Source organism: Tamandua tetradactyla, chromosome 3, assembly GCF_023851605.1.
Source record: "Tamandua tetradactyla isolate mTamTet1 chromosome 3, mTamTet1.pri, whole genome shotgun sequence".
Classification (NCBI taxonomy): domain Eukaryota; kingdom Metazoa; phylum Chordata; class Mammalia; order Pilosa; family Myrmecophagidae; genus Tamandua; species Tamandua tetradactyla.
Window position 1 is genome coordinate 181892873 of NC_135329.1, and position 14632 is coordinate 181907504.

Below are 14632 nucleotides of genomic sequence, written 5' to 3' on the forward strand. Positions count from 1 at the left end.
GAAGGCATCTGAAACAAAAGTGTTGATTGATAGTCTACATGGAGAGTAGTTAAATCCCTGATCTATACCCTACTCCATATAGCCAGGTGGTCATCCTTTCCCTACTTTGGTGGAAATGCTTAGTTTATGGAGAAAACTGGAAATTATCAGAGAAATAATAAAAGATGGTTTCCCAGAACTGAAGTTCGTAAGTTTTCTTGATTAAGAGGTCTCACAGAATGCCCAGCACAATGAATTGAGCAAAAAACTCACAGCAAAGAAGATCATGAGAGTTCATGAAAATGGGGACAAATACAATGTCCTGAGGTCTTCTAGAAAGAAAAACATAGATTTTGCTTAAAGTATCTAACATTAGAATAGGATTGGATTTTCAAATAGAAACATTCAAAGCTAGAAGATTATGTACAATGCCTTTTCAATGCTGAGAGGAAATAATTTCTACTCTAGCATTTACTATCCACCCAGAGATCTAGTGTGAAGACTGGAAAGAAAGTTCTCACATATCCAAGTTCTCACCAAATTTATCTTCCATGAATACTTTTTCAGAGAAGGACCAAGGATATGTGCTTCAAAAAATGGAGAGAGAAGGGGGGCCCATGAATGCGAGAAGATGGGATCTGGGAATCAATACAGAAAGGAGACAAAGGGGGTTCCCAGGATGATGCTGAGACTTGGAGAAGTCCTAGATGACAACAGTGAATCAAGCTGAAAAAGCAACAAGACTGGACTGAAGCAGGAGGTTGAAGGAAACCCGAGAATATCTCCAGGAAAAAAAAATGGGTATAATAAGTTACCTGATATGTTTGACTATACTGAGAGGATTTTTAGAGTATTCTCAGATAATAGGAGCCATATTAGTGCTGAATGAATGAAAAAATAAGCAAACAAGGAAATGAAGCAGTAATTTTCAAAAAAATTTATAATGGAACGAGAGAAAGCATAATAATAGTGACACAGCTGTGTTCAGTATTTGCGAAAGTTATAGTATAAACACTAAATTTCAATTTAACCAAAAAATCGTGATTTATACTGGAACATAGGTGAGAGGGGTTCTCATAATTATATATTAGGAAAATAATTTCTAAAATGTAATAAATCAGGACATAGAAGTGGAATTATTTTGTTCAGAACTATATTGGTAAACACCAGAAGAAATAGCTGAAGGAGTTAAAAATGGTTGCCCTGAAGGTGGGAGGGAGGGAGAAAGAATTTGTATTTGTGGGTTCTCTGTATTAACTATTTGACTTCAAGTCTATGTTCATATATTATCTCTATAAAAAATTTACAAAACTAATTTAAAAGGCAGGAAAGCAAATAATAAGGTTTTGTATAGCTTTCCATCAAAAAATGATCATAAATGACAACTTTGGGGTCTCTCCTAAGTCACACAGAAGGCCTTATTCCATAATGCTATCTGGTAAGTATCATCTCCTTTGCATGATTAAGAAATGTATAGAAGTTTTAGCAGTTATACCAGTATCATATTCTTTTTAAGGCCTTTCTACTTTGTTAAGTTTAATGCACACATGCTCATGATCAGAAAGTTGAAAACTTGCCTGCGTCCTCTTTGAGACTGCATATCAGCCATGTGACGTTTCTAGGACTGTCAGCCTGTAATGCACACATCGTCCCACACCTGCATTTCTTTGTCCTTTATAGAGACAACCAAAGAGTGAATCACATTGTATAAAACATAATTAACCAATTAAAGTTTCTTTTTTTGTAGGGTGGAGAGCACTGTTACTACCATGGAACCATCAGAGGCATCAAGGAATCCAAAGCAGCCCTGTCCACCTGCAATGGACTTCAGTATGTGGGACTCTCTCACTGGGTCCTACCACCCTCCATCCTTGCTTTCTACCATTTGCCCTTTCCAGCTTTCCATTCACAAGTATTTATTGAGGGGACTGACTCTCTGTGCCAGCCCCATGTTAGAGACTAAAAATGCAGTGGTGAACAAGGAGGGAAAGTCTCTACCTTCTTAACACTTTGAGTGTGCAGGGGATTCAGAGATTTAAAAAATGATTACACAGATTAATATTTGACTACATCTTTGGTCGATCTCATCACCCGTCATAAAGAGTTCTGTTTGTCAAAATTAAATGTAATTTGCTATTACATATGTTTTTGATAAAATAAATCCTGAAACACAGAGCTATGCTGCTTCACAGAAATCCACAAGATCTTCATATCTTACAAGCTTAAAGATACTTCTATTTACCTCTTCAGAATCTTATGACTTTAAAGGACCTGTCTGTTTTCTTATGGATTATGTGGAATCGGCATAACAAAAATCAGTATTACTATATTGTGCCTAAATGGTGACTTGAAATACTTGTACTGCATAAATAGTCCTATCACAGATCAGTCTTCTAATCTGTCCATTTAATTTTGAAAATCAGTCATATTAGTCATGTTAATATGCTCTGGATGCATACTTTAATGCTTTTCACAGCACTACATTATCTACTAGATTAACGGCACCATAGTAGAGATCCATATAGATAAATGAATTTGATTTGGGGTGGAATAAAGCAATTTATTCAAATACACTCTTTATTTTCAAATACACAATAATGAAGCTCACTTGCTGACTTATTTCGTGTTGTATTTGACAAGGCTCTCATTATGTGGTTTCTTGTGTTTTAGTGGTATGTTTGAAGATAATACCTTTGTGTATATGATAGAACCACTGGAGCTGATCCACAATGAGGTAAGTTTTGAATATGACATCAGTTTCTTTATTGAATTTTACTCTGCCAACATCTTTGCCTTTGAGCAGTGATGAAATAATGCAGATTTCAAAGGGCATAATACACATCTTATTTCCAACTTAGAATGGTACAGTGAATTTAAAAGCTTAAGCTACTATTCCAGGTTACGCACCAAACCTGGAATGTGTTTCATCAAACCTACATTTTCTGAAGCTTAGGCTCATGTTCTTTCCAATCTGTGCAGAGAAGAGAACACTGGTCATTTTCTTCTCCTTTAAATTAGCTTCTATTCTCATAATTGTATGGCGATAAGCATGTACTTAAACTTTAGCCTTAGAATCTTCAGTGGGCAAATTTGTGAGTTGAGCTATGATTACATGGTATAATATTTAGTTTTCTTTAGAGATAGGGAAGAAAGTAATGTTTGGAGTCACACACCAGCCAGCCACCTTATAAGAAATCGTAGACTGTGGTAGAGCTGCTCTTTAATAGAAGGGAACCAAACTTAAATTTTGATATATATCTGTCAGGTATTGTTTGGAGTGCTGCCTATAGGCCAGGTACTAGCCTAAGGGCCAGGGATATAGCAGTGAACAAAACAGCAAGAGTCCAAGCCTTATGGCTCTTATAGTCTACAGAGACAGATAGGAATAACAAGATCACTAAGTAAATGCATATAGTCTGTAAGATATTGATGCATGCTCAGAAGAAACAATAAAGCCAGTTTAACGGAGAAGAGAGTTAAACTCTTAAGGAACTGGCAGAACATTCCAAGAGAAGAGTAAATGCAGAAGTCTCCACAATGTGCTCTAGGAATCGTGAGGAGTTCGATTAGGTTGGAGAGGAAGACAAGGTAGTGAAAAGAAGTGCTGATAAGAAAATAATATTTTGAGAATGAGTCTGAATGTTGCAGTGTTTTGATGGAGAATAGAAAACTTTTTTTTCTTTATCTGTAGGGACTTCAAATTTGGATAAAATAAATCTTGAAACAAGAAATGATAGTCATCCAGGCTACTGACAATAATAGTTGAACTGGAAAACATTTATTTTCTTGGTTTTGGCAGTGTGTCTGACTACGGGGTGTAAATTCCAAATTTGAGACAGAAAAATCATTACATTTTAGATAGTTAATGTTTGAATAAATCTATAATTTTTCAATTAACAACTGTAAAAAAATGTCCAGATAATGAAAACAACCCCACCTGGATCCTTTGATTAAGTAAAATGTTTTTCTTTCTACTCCACTGGTAAGTAGATAACCTGTGTACAGAAAAATTATTTGACTCATTCTGATTTCTAGGTCTTTTATTGTTTTGTTTTGTTGGGGGGAAGTGCACACCCACATGCCAGGTGAGAATTCTACCACTGAACAACCCTTGAACCTCTGACTTCTAGTTTTAATTAATATTATCCTGAAAAGAAACCCACAGAAAACAAAACAAAACAAGAACTCTCCAAGCATTAGCATATTTAAAATATATAAAATGAGATGATATTTTTCAAGGCATTACTCATAAGGCAACTTTGTAGATTCATTGAATTAATAAATTTTTGTGACGGTCTGATAAACTGTTGAAGAGATACATAAATGTAGGCTGCTCTTATCGTGATATTTAAAGCATTATTATACCCGTAATCATGTGTCCAGGGACTGGTTTTCCTGTGTTTATTATTGTCTTTTCTTTTTTGCCTGCTTTCTTACTGCCTACATTTTGTTCCTGTAAATAACTGCCTTCATCTTCACCATGGGTAGAAGAAAAGGAATAGTACTTGAAACTTTAATAAATCAGCTTTAAAAATTGAGTTGCTGATGCAAAAATTTCTATATTAAGCCCTTTATTTTTAGGCAGTTTACTAACTAGTTGCGAATGCAATTAATCTGGATGTCCTTCCATCTGAATTAATTCTAACTAAATTAAATTTATATTGTTGATAATAGAGCTGGGTGTTTAATTTTAACATGCTTTACAATGTAAAGTAATATGGATGGCATGTTTCTAATGAAAATTCATGTTCTCTCTCAAGTAATAAATGAATGACCAAACTTATTGAAGGTCTTTTGTTTTATGCGTTAAGGCTCTTTTTAATAACTTTTTCTGACACTAAAGCAAATTCAGTGTAGGATATTGGAAAGCAAAATAAGCAAATAATTAAATAATTATTATCCATCATCCATTCTCCAGAGATAACTTTTTTACACCTTCTGGTATACAGTCTTCCAGTTCTTTAATGACATAATCTCATTAAAAAAAAAATTAATTGGTTCATTATTTTGTAATATGATTTTACTTAACAGGGGATCGCTCTGTACCTCATTATCTTTATTAGTAAAATGGTTCTAAAATATTCACAATATGGGTTCTTGTCAGGAATAAATTGGGTAATGAGTACATTAGCTCTGTACTCAGTAATGGTGGCCAATAGTAATAATAGTAGAGGTAGTAAGGTATCCATAAAAGTGTGATTACTAGGGCATAAGATGTGAATATTTTCAAGGTTGTTGATGGGCATTGCTTAATTTTCCTCTGATAATATGTTACCAGCAACTATAACTAACTCTATATACCATAATTAATTTTTTGCCAACTTGATGGCAAAAAAATCATTGCTTTTTTAACGTGCATTTTGAATCAGTATTAAAGTGGTTAGCATTTTTCATGTTATTTGATTATTTATTTTTCTTGTGAATTTCCTATTCATGACTTCTAAGAAAGATGGTTTTAGACTAGTTGATAAAACTCTGCTTTGATCTAAACTGGAGCTACTGCATGTTATTTTATTTAAAATAAAAATTTCATTATATTTACCTATACTTCTAATTTTTGATAGCTAAGAGACTAGTATATAAATATTCCTGTATTAGGAATATTAGAGAAAGTTTTAATACTATTGCATAGAGTTTTGTTCATATCTTGTTTTTTTTAATTTCCTGCGATTATGCTTGTTTCAGAAAAGCTCAGGTCGACCACATATCATCCAGAGAACCATGGCAGGACAATATTCTAAGCAAATGAAGAATATCAGTAAGTTTTCATTAAAACACGATTGGATTTTATGTAGTAGGAGCTGTACACTTGGAACTCAGTAGATGTGCAGGCTTGCTGGGCGGTAGAGCTGGTACAAGATCTGTGCTGAATAGTATGGATGAGCAGCAATTGAAAGACTGAGATAAGACTGTACCTAGAGTACAGCTGCCTTGGGAACCACAGAGTGGCCACATGCAACAGAAGGTTCAGCGAGGATCATCCCTAAATTTTACTGGCAGTTTATTGCTGGCCATGAAGCATCTTAAACATGCAATTATTGCCAAGTTTCTTTTGGGTTGTTTGGGTCTGTGATGTCGTTTCTATATTTTAATGCCAAAGTCTTTAATGATCTATGCAAAAGCTTATACCATAAGTTATTTTTCATTTTAAAAGAAATTTAGCCTTACAGAATTCCATTAAATTTTTGGATCTTGAGTGTCAGGTGGTCCAAGTACCCATGTTCTAATAAGTCTTCAACAATCATTACATTTTTCATGGTGTTTGGAAGTAAATTACGTTTGAAATATTTTTGTGATCACAAGACTGTGAATTGCGTGATGATAAATAGGCTTTTTTCACCTGAGGTTATTTTGATTTTGAGATGACATCTATTATTAATGTCACTGTTCCTTCATATGATATTTGAAAAGCATATTCATTGGAATGCAGTTAAGCATTAATCTTGGTATTTGTTTTTGTTTTGCATAGGTATGGAGAGTCATGACCAGTGGCCCTTTCTATCTGAATTACAGTGGTTGAAAAGGAGAAGAAAGCGAGCAGTGAATGTGAGTGTAGCACTGAGCCACAGGTGGGGTTATTTTACTTAGTTAAATTGTGTGCCTGTCATCACACGGTATGTAAGTGTACCTAAAGCAGTTTAGATTTGGTAAATGTCCTCTTAAAAAAAAAGACAACAAGCAAAAAAACCACTATGATTATGATTTCTTAGGTGACTTTAATTCTAAACTGGACTCATAATAATGGATCAAACTGATTACAGTGTTCTGTGAATTCTGTTGTCATATGAAGAATATATTATTTTCAGCTCCAGCTTTAAGTGTTCTCTTACAAAAGTTACAGTGAGTTTTTTCCTACTGAAAGTATAGCAATTTTTTTTTGGCCATGTGGTTTATAGAACATTATATAAAATGTTCCTGTTAAAAAAGAATAGCCCAGGGAGGAGTTAGGTTGGCCTATCATACTTATTCTTATTTCTTTCAAATTAAAAACTTCACCAAACTTGGAAGCAGGATGTGTTTTTCAGAATGGAATAAATCCATTTGACCATTAATAATATGACAGTTACTAAATAAAAATCAGGTAACTATGTAATCAACAACTGTTTTGTATCTCGCATGTATTAATAAATGTATAGGGACTTTATGACTGAAATTATGTTCCTAGTCTTTTTCATAATAGATTAGAAAACTGTAATGATGGGGATGGTTTGTAATTACATGGTGAATGCTATGTAACCGAGAATTAATTCTGCAGCATATAGATTACATGGCAATTTACTAGATAAATTAATGAGTAATTAGAGTGGAAATTGCTCATTTTAGATAGTGTTTTGCTGGATGTATTTTTGTGTGTAAAGATTAGACCACCAACCATCAAAAACCTAGTTCCATAACTCATCCTCTCTTTTATGAGCCTGTCTTGAAATTAAGGTGATTATGGATAACATTTTTTTGTACTTTAGAGATCTTATTGTGTTTACTTTTGAAGATATAGTTAGCAACAATAAGTTTTATATGGAGGGCTGACCTTTCGCTATAGTCTACCCTTATAAATATAAACCAGTTACCATATAGGGAAAAACAAAGAGCTACTGTTAATTTTCCAATTATGAAAAAGAAAATAAAAGACCAAATGAGGTCTAAAAAACTTAGCCCTTACTCTTAAATGATTATCCAGAAATAATTAAAATTTAGAAATGCCAGAATATAATGATTGGCAATGATTGTTCCTTTGAGAAATTGTATGGTTAAGAATTGATACATTATTATTAGAATTTCATTCCAGTGAGTTAACATTTCTGTTTGACTATGTTGATATATGTTGATATACCTGGAGGTGATTATAATTTGTGTTTTATGATTTGAAGTTTTAAGTAACTATGAATATTTTTTATCACATCTTTATGCCAAAGAAATTGAGGTTTATTTATTTTAACAGAATTATACTCTATATTTCTCCCCGGACCTTTTTTTTTTTTACATATAAAACACATAAAAACAACATAGCTGTTTCCTGTCTTGATGAGCACTTAAATGTGATGATGATTAAATCCAGTTCATTTTTGAATACTTGAATACTTATTCATAGTTTATGGTCACTTTTTTTTTGATTACCTGGGTATGTTTTTAGTCAGGTCTTAAATGGATACTTAACTTCCTGACCTTGCTTCTTACAGAATGTTTATAAAGTAGGCAGTAAAGAGTTTTTCTGATGTTCAAAGACAACCTACAGCTTAATAATGAACCTCAGACATATTTTATATCACCACTATTCTGACCATATATTTACATTTCCACAGCCATCTCGTGGTGTATTTGAAGAAATGAAATATTTGGAACTTATGATTGTTAATGATCACAAAACGGTAAGGATATAGACTCACTGGACTTTAGACCAACAGTTTACTTAAAAAAGAAAACATTTACTTTGCATTTAACCATTACTTATTATTTATTAAAGCCAAGATATTCAGATGCTTTTTTTTTGGAGATATTATCTTAAGTTATTTCATGGTGTTTGAAAGTACTAGGTATTTTATAGAATTTAAACTATCCCCTAAACACAACCCTAACTATCCCTGTTGTTAATTATAACAACATATATAATTAATGGTGCTAACTATTTGTTAGACATTTTCATGTGCCTTCAGTTAACATTCTTACTCTATTTTTCTTCGTCTACATGTTTGTCTATTTTTCTTTATCATTGCTTCCTAATTTTATTCTATGTGTTTGTTCAAGGAAAAGAGTAATAATGCATTGAGCTAAGAGAACTAAAACTATTTTCCTTTTGCTTTAAGACCAAGTTAAATCCTTATCCATAGTAGTTCCAAATGTGTTCTTTTGTAAGAATATGTATTTTTTCTCTTAAGAATTTAGTATTATCTTTTTCTTCCTATGATTTGTGGTGGATACAATTACAAGAAAGAAATAAATACAATAAAGATATGTTCAGAGAGAATATATTAATCAATGATTTGTCTTCTTTCAAAATTAAAGATATGGACTGTCTTGTGTTATTTCTGTTAAAGTACAATGTGATTGATTGAAATGTCATTGCAGTCACACTCAAGACATATGAAAAACAATCATTGTCCTCCCTTGGCCTCTCTTGAAGATAAAAAAGAAATTCTTTTAACCATGTTCCACTTACCTGTACAAAATAGGAAACAATAATTTTTTAATATTTAATATTTTGAAGTATTTTTTAATCCTTCTAAAGTTAATCTTATTTTTACTTTATGAATAATAAAATGGCAGGTTTCTTAAAATATTTTTTCGTATGTGAAAAATTTCTACGCAGTCTACTAGCCTATGTGATAAAATTACCTTGTTCATTCTATCAAAATAGGTCTTTCGTTTTTTTTTTACATGGGCAGGCACTGGGAATTGAAACCAGGTTCTCGGGCATGGCAGGCAAGCATTCTTACCTGCTGAGCCACCGTGGCCCACCCTAGGAAGGTCTTTCAATGGTCAATATTGGAAATTCATATCATTATTATTATCAAAATGAATTGGAATTAGGTATATATTAATCTGTCTCTGAAACCAGAAAAGAGTACTGAAATTTGTACAAAAGCTTGGAAGGAATACTTATAAAGAAACTTTTTAAAGTAAAAGCTTTTTTCTTGAATAATAATAATGCATAAAGTAGGAAAAAATGAACTAAGGGGATTTCTACTATGTAGAGAAATAATGCATTGAGCTAAGAGAACTAAAACTATTTTCCTTTTGCTTTAAGACCAAGTTAAATCCTTATCCATAGTAGTTCCAGATGTGTTCTTTTGTAAGAATATATATTTTTTCTCTTAAGAATTTAGAAGTCCCCTTTTTTGAGGTATGCTTTATATGGTAAAGGTAGCTTTAGTAATCAGTAGCCACAAAGGAGCAGTAAATCAGAATATGGATCGAAGTACTTAAATTTACATGTTGAAAGTCAAGCTGAACTAGAATAATTACTAGATCTATTTTTTAATATCTGGAGATTTGCCAGTGATTTTCAGAATAATCATCCCATTGAGACTACTCATCTCACAATCCTTTTACCATAGGAGGCAGCACTGTATTTTAATAACTGTCACACTTAGGTTAAAAATCAAGTTCTAATTTTAATCTTTTTCCAAAAAGCAAATTTCTTAACGATTGTGTTTGTTGAGAAGCAAAAGCAAATTTGCCACTTTAAATGTAAATTGTTTTGAGTGATCAGAGGATATCAAAGTAAGTTTTATCATTGAAGGAACTTGTATTTTCTTAAATATGCAAAATTAGTTCTGTCATGCAGGAAGTAGAAACATTTTTGCCTACATTTGCATTAAGCATGCCTCTTTAATTCAGAGTGACCTAATATTGGCTTGCTGAAAAAATGTGAATAGCCTATTTTGAATGAGCAATGTATTTATATCAATGGCTTTCAATTAGAAAAGAAATATTCCTCAATTTTGTAGAAAGCATTTTAGTACCTGGATGGTGAACCTTAATTTATGGGCCAATTATAGCCTCTGTAAGGATCTGCAAACATTTCTCTGAGTCACTTAAACTAAAAATAAGTATTAAAAGTCTTACTCTAGTAAAAATTGGCTGAGATATTTTAAAATGTATGAAAAGCAAATGAAATGCCTACAGTTTTGCTGAATTCTTAAGTATGAGTCAGTAAGGGCAACTATACAATGAAAAATCAAAATATCTTTCAATGCCAGCCTCATCTGATTTTCCTTTTTATTTTTTTAAAAAAAAGAGCTATATTTTATTTACCTAAAAAAAATTATGAGTTCTCATCAACAATCATGGTTTGGTAGGGATGCACATGAACTATTTAATAAGAATTATTAACTGAACAAACTTACCTCCTATCTCAATCCCAGAGTAAGGTTTCAGGGTTAGCAGTGTGTCTTGGATAATTATTTGTTCTCTTTATTCTTCATTTTACACTTTTATGAAACAAAGTGCATTAGTTTTCTAGATACTATAAAACAGAAGAAATTTACTCTTTCATAGTACTGGAGGCTAGAAGTTCAAAATCAAGGTGTTGGTGGGTTCATGCCCCGCTCTGAACTCTGCAAGGGCAGATCCTTCCTTCCTTCTTCCAGCTTCTGCTGCCTCTGGGTATTTCTTTCCATTCAGTGCCCTGTGGCTGCGTTACTCCAGTGTCTGCCTCTGGCTTCACATGGTTCTCTTCCCTGGGGGGTCTCTCTCTGTGTTCACTTCTCTTTTTATAAAAACACTAGCCATTGAATTTAGGGCCCACTTAATCCAGTACTACCTTGTTTTAACACCTGAGAAGACTGTCTTTCCAAATAGAGTCCCATTCTGAGGTTCCAGGTGAGCATGAATTGGGGAGGAGGGCACTATTCAACCTACTACATAGGATAATAAAATCCACCTCAAAGAGCTGTTGTGGATCAGATATTTGTGATAGGAAAAGCACTTATATTTCCTGTAAATCCTAGGTACACAGTTAAATGGAGTGGCAGTGTAACAAATCTGATGGTTACTTGACTGCCCTTGTCTTCCTTGGCGTCTGAGCAGCATTGGACACAGCTGATTACTCCCTCCTTCTTGAAACATTTCCTTCAGCTCTAGTTCTGTGACACAACAACCCTCCCAGCTCACTGACTGTTTCATTTTTTTAAACTTTTTTATTTTGAAAAAGTTTCAACCTTACAGGACAGCTGCAAAAATAATACAAAACTCATACAGAAAACTCTAGCATCCCCCCACCCAGATACCCAGAGCCACCACCTTTTACCATTTTGCTACTTTCGCTGTTTCTTCTTTCTGTTCTTGACCCTCTCTATCTCATTCACTCACCACACAGAAAGCAGAGTGATCTTTTTAAAATAAAAAGCCAGAGACTTGGAAATTAAGTTAGAAAATAAAAGAAAAATCTATCATATTTTGACTAACTCTAAAATACCTCATTTTATTTCTTTGCGACTCTCATGTCATGCATTCTGTGATCATTATGCTATCCTTAATGCACAAGCATGTGAACATTTTTAAATTAAAAAAAAGAAATCTCTAACAAGGACAAAGTAACATTCAGAAGCAAAATAAAATTCATCTTACAGATATGTACTGCCCCATTAGGTGTTAGTCATTGGGGTAGAGAGATAAGGGGTCTGACAAATCTAAAGGTAAAAATGGACAAAGGAGAAAAAATAACCATGGTTTTCCAATGTTGGGATATTTTACATCTTCATGAAGGATACATTATTATAATAACCATTTAATTATTAACATTAGTAATAATGTTTTCAGTTGTAAAAGGCAATGAGAACCTCACTGACCAGTGGAGGGCATGATTCTCCTATGAGACTTCAGTTTTCAAATGTCCTATTAAAGACACATTGAGCACAGTACTCCTTGCTAAAATCGTAGCCCTCTGTGTGCTGTTATATAATTATCCCATTAATGTACTTTTCCTTATTTTCTTAAAGAATCATAAACACTCATAAACTATTGGCACACTTAGCATTTTTACTTTTTTTCTCCTATTTGTTCTGACTTTGACCAGTCCAAAGCAAAAGGTTTCTTTGGAAGAGGTATTCCTCTGAAAGAATATACCAAATATACTGCAAATGCATACTTTATCACAGACTATCTATCATGCCACCTAAGTTATTTTCTTGATCTGTGTATAGTGAAGGGTGTGTCCAACCGTGGTTAAATTTCTTGGCCCTTTCTAAGCCCTTTCTAAGCTGGTAATCTTCAATGAAACCAAAAGGATTGCATTTGAGGACATTGACTGCATTAAAAACTCCTCACATAGATTACTGTGCCCCTTTTAGTTACCCAGGACATCATGGGTGTTTTAGACAGAGTTTCTTGTCCTGCAGAGAAATAAATAAGAACATATGCAATGTGGTACAAACTAAATATCTTTGTTTCTTAATTCCCATTTTTTTGTTATTGCTGTGAGGTTGCTGCTTTTACAGAATTTTGAAATTTTCCATTAAATTATGGTATGGCAATAATTCATATCTTTTTTTTTTTCAGTATAAGAAGCATCGTTCATCTCATCCACATACCAACAACTTTGCTAAGTCTGTGGTCAACCTCGTGGATTCTGTAAGTGTCTCAGTTTTCTTGAGCCCATTTGATTATGATAGACCGTTTTACATCTTTGCTTACTTGTTCCTTTTTTCTTGGGCATAAGTAAACATAGAAACCTTGGGCTTATCTGTCTAGAAGTTACATAGGGTGGTCTGCTTTATAAAAACTAGTGCTATCAGAGTTTCAAGGGATTATTAATTATTCTCAAAATCCCGGAGGTGCGTTAGCATTGCTTCTATGTGACGTGTAGACCTCATTGTCATCAGTGTCTATGCAGGATAAAAGGTTGAAGAAAATCAGTTACCAAAAACAATGTAAATTTCACTTGGCAGATGAAACTTTGTTAATAATAACTACTTGAACTTAGTGTCCCAAATATATAGCGTTAACAGAGAAGAACTAATAAATTGACATGGATTATATTTGGAGAATGCAGGTAATACAGAAATTTTTTTAAAAGAGAAATATTTCTTAGTGTTCCCATTTGTGGAATGACTCAAACTTTATTTCTAGATGACAGAATTAGGTTCAGTGCACAAATAAAACGAATTTCAAACAGTGAAAGATCTATCTCTTTACAAAGACTTCTAACTTCACAAATCTTTAATATCAATATGTTTTCTCCTTTGATTTTTTAAGTTAGAGTAATAGTTAAGATTTTCTTTTTACCCCCGATTCAGGTAGTAACTCCATAGATGTGAATGTGATGCATTAAATTCTAATAAATAATTCAATTTTGACTAGTTATAAATTAAAAATAGCATATACTATATTGTATATTTTCATGGAAAGTGCTATTTTATTCGACTAAATATATATTTATCTGAATTTTATTTTATGTTCCCTCTTAATTGGAAAAACCCTTTTTAATTATGAAGTGTCCAACATCTAAATGATGCTTATTTATAGGATTAACAGTTGTCTTCTTTTACACCTTCTAAACAATCCTGACCCCCCCACACCCATCATGTAAATAGTCATAATAAATAATATCTGGTAAGCACAGCTAAGCAAAAATAAAATATAGATAGATGGGTATACTGTAACATATAAAGTTGGGTTGAATTTCTGAGTGCCAGTTTCCACTGGTTTATTAATTTTCTTTAATCTTAGCTCTTAGCAGTCTTCTCAGAGAAAAACTGTTCGTAGTACATTCTGTGAATTATTACATAATGCAGTGGATAGAAAATAAACATAGATGCAAAAAACACTATTAAACACATCTTTTCCCCTGTAAAAGCTGTTTACCTGGTTTCATCTCCATGTTAACGTTTCAGCATAATTGAACAAAATCACGTTAAACTGTAACCTTTATTTTGGTTCCCATATGAGATACAGTAGCTGACCAATTCTAATATTTACAAGATGTTGCATTTAACTGGTTCTTTGTTGTGAAGACTGCACAGCTGCAGTCTGCTCTTCAGTGTCTGCAGAGATCATACATTATTTTCTTAATTAGTTTGAAAATAGAACAAAGTGAAAGCATTCATTGAGGTTGTTTAATTATGTGAATTTTTTAGCTACTTGGTTAAAAGTAGAAAAGCAGAAAGATGGTAATTTAATATTGTGGGGAATGCCACCTTGTGGTGAGTGTGAAATG

General features: G+C 33.1%; 1 protein-coding gene across 5 annotated transcripts in view; it reads left to right on the forward strand.

Annotated features, from left to right (window-relative positions):
- Positions 1-14632, forward strand: part of ADAM23 (ADAM metallopeptidase domain 23) — a 145703-nt gene that overhangs the window by 84224 nt on the left and 46847 nt on the right. For all 5 annotated transcript variants that reach the window (XM_077154849.1, XM_077154850.1, XM_077154852.1 and 2 more), the window contains 6 exons: positions 1727-1809; positions 2650-2713; positions 5665-5737; positions 6449-6525; positions 8280-8345; positions 12976-13047. In XM_077154849.1, the coding sequence (XP_077010964.1) occupies positions 1727-1809; positions 2650-2713; positions 5665-5737; positions 6449-6525; positions 8280-8345; positions 12976-13047 (435 nt within the window). The remainder of the gene's footprint in view (positions 1-1726; positions 1810-2649; positions 2714-5664; positions 5738-6448; positions 6526-8279; positions 8346-12975; positions 13048-14632) is intronic.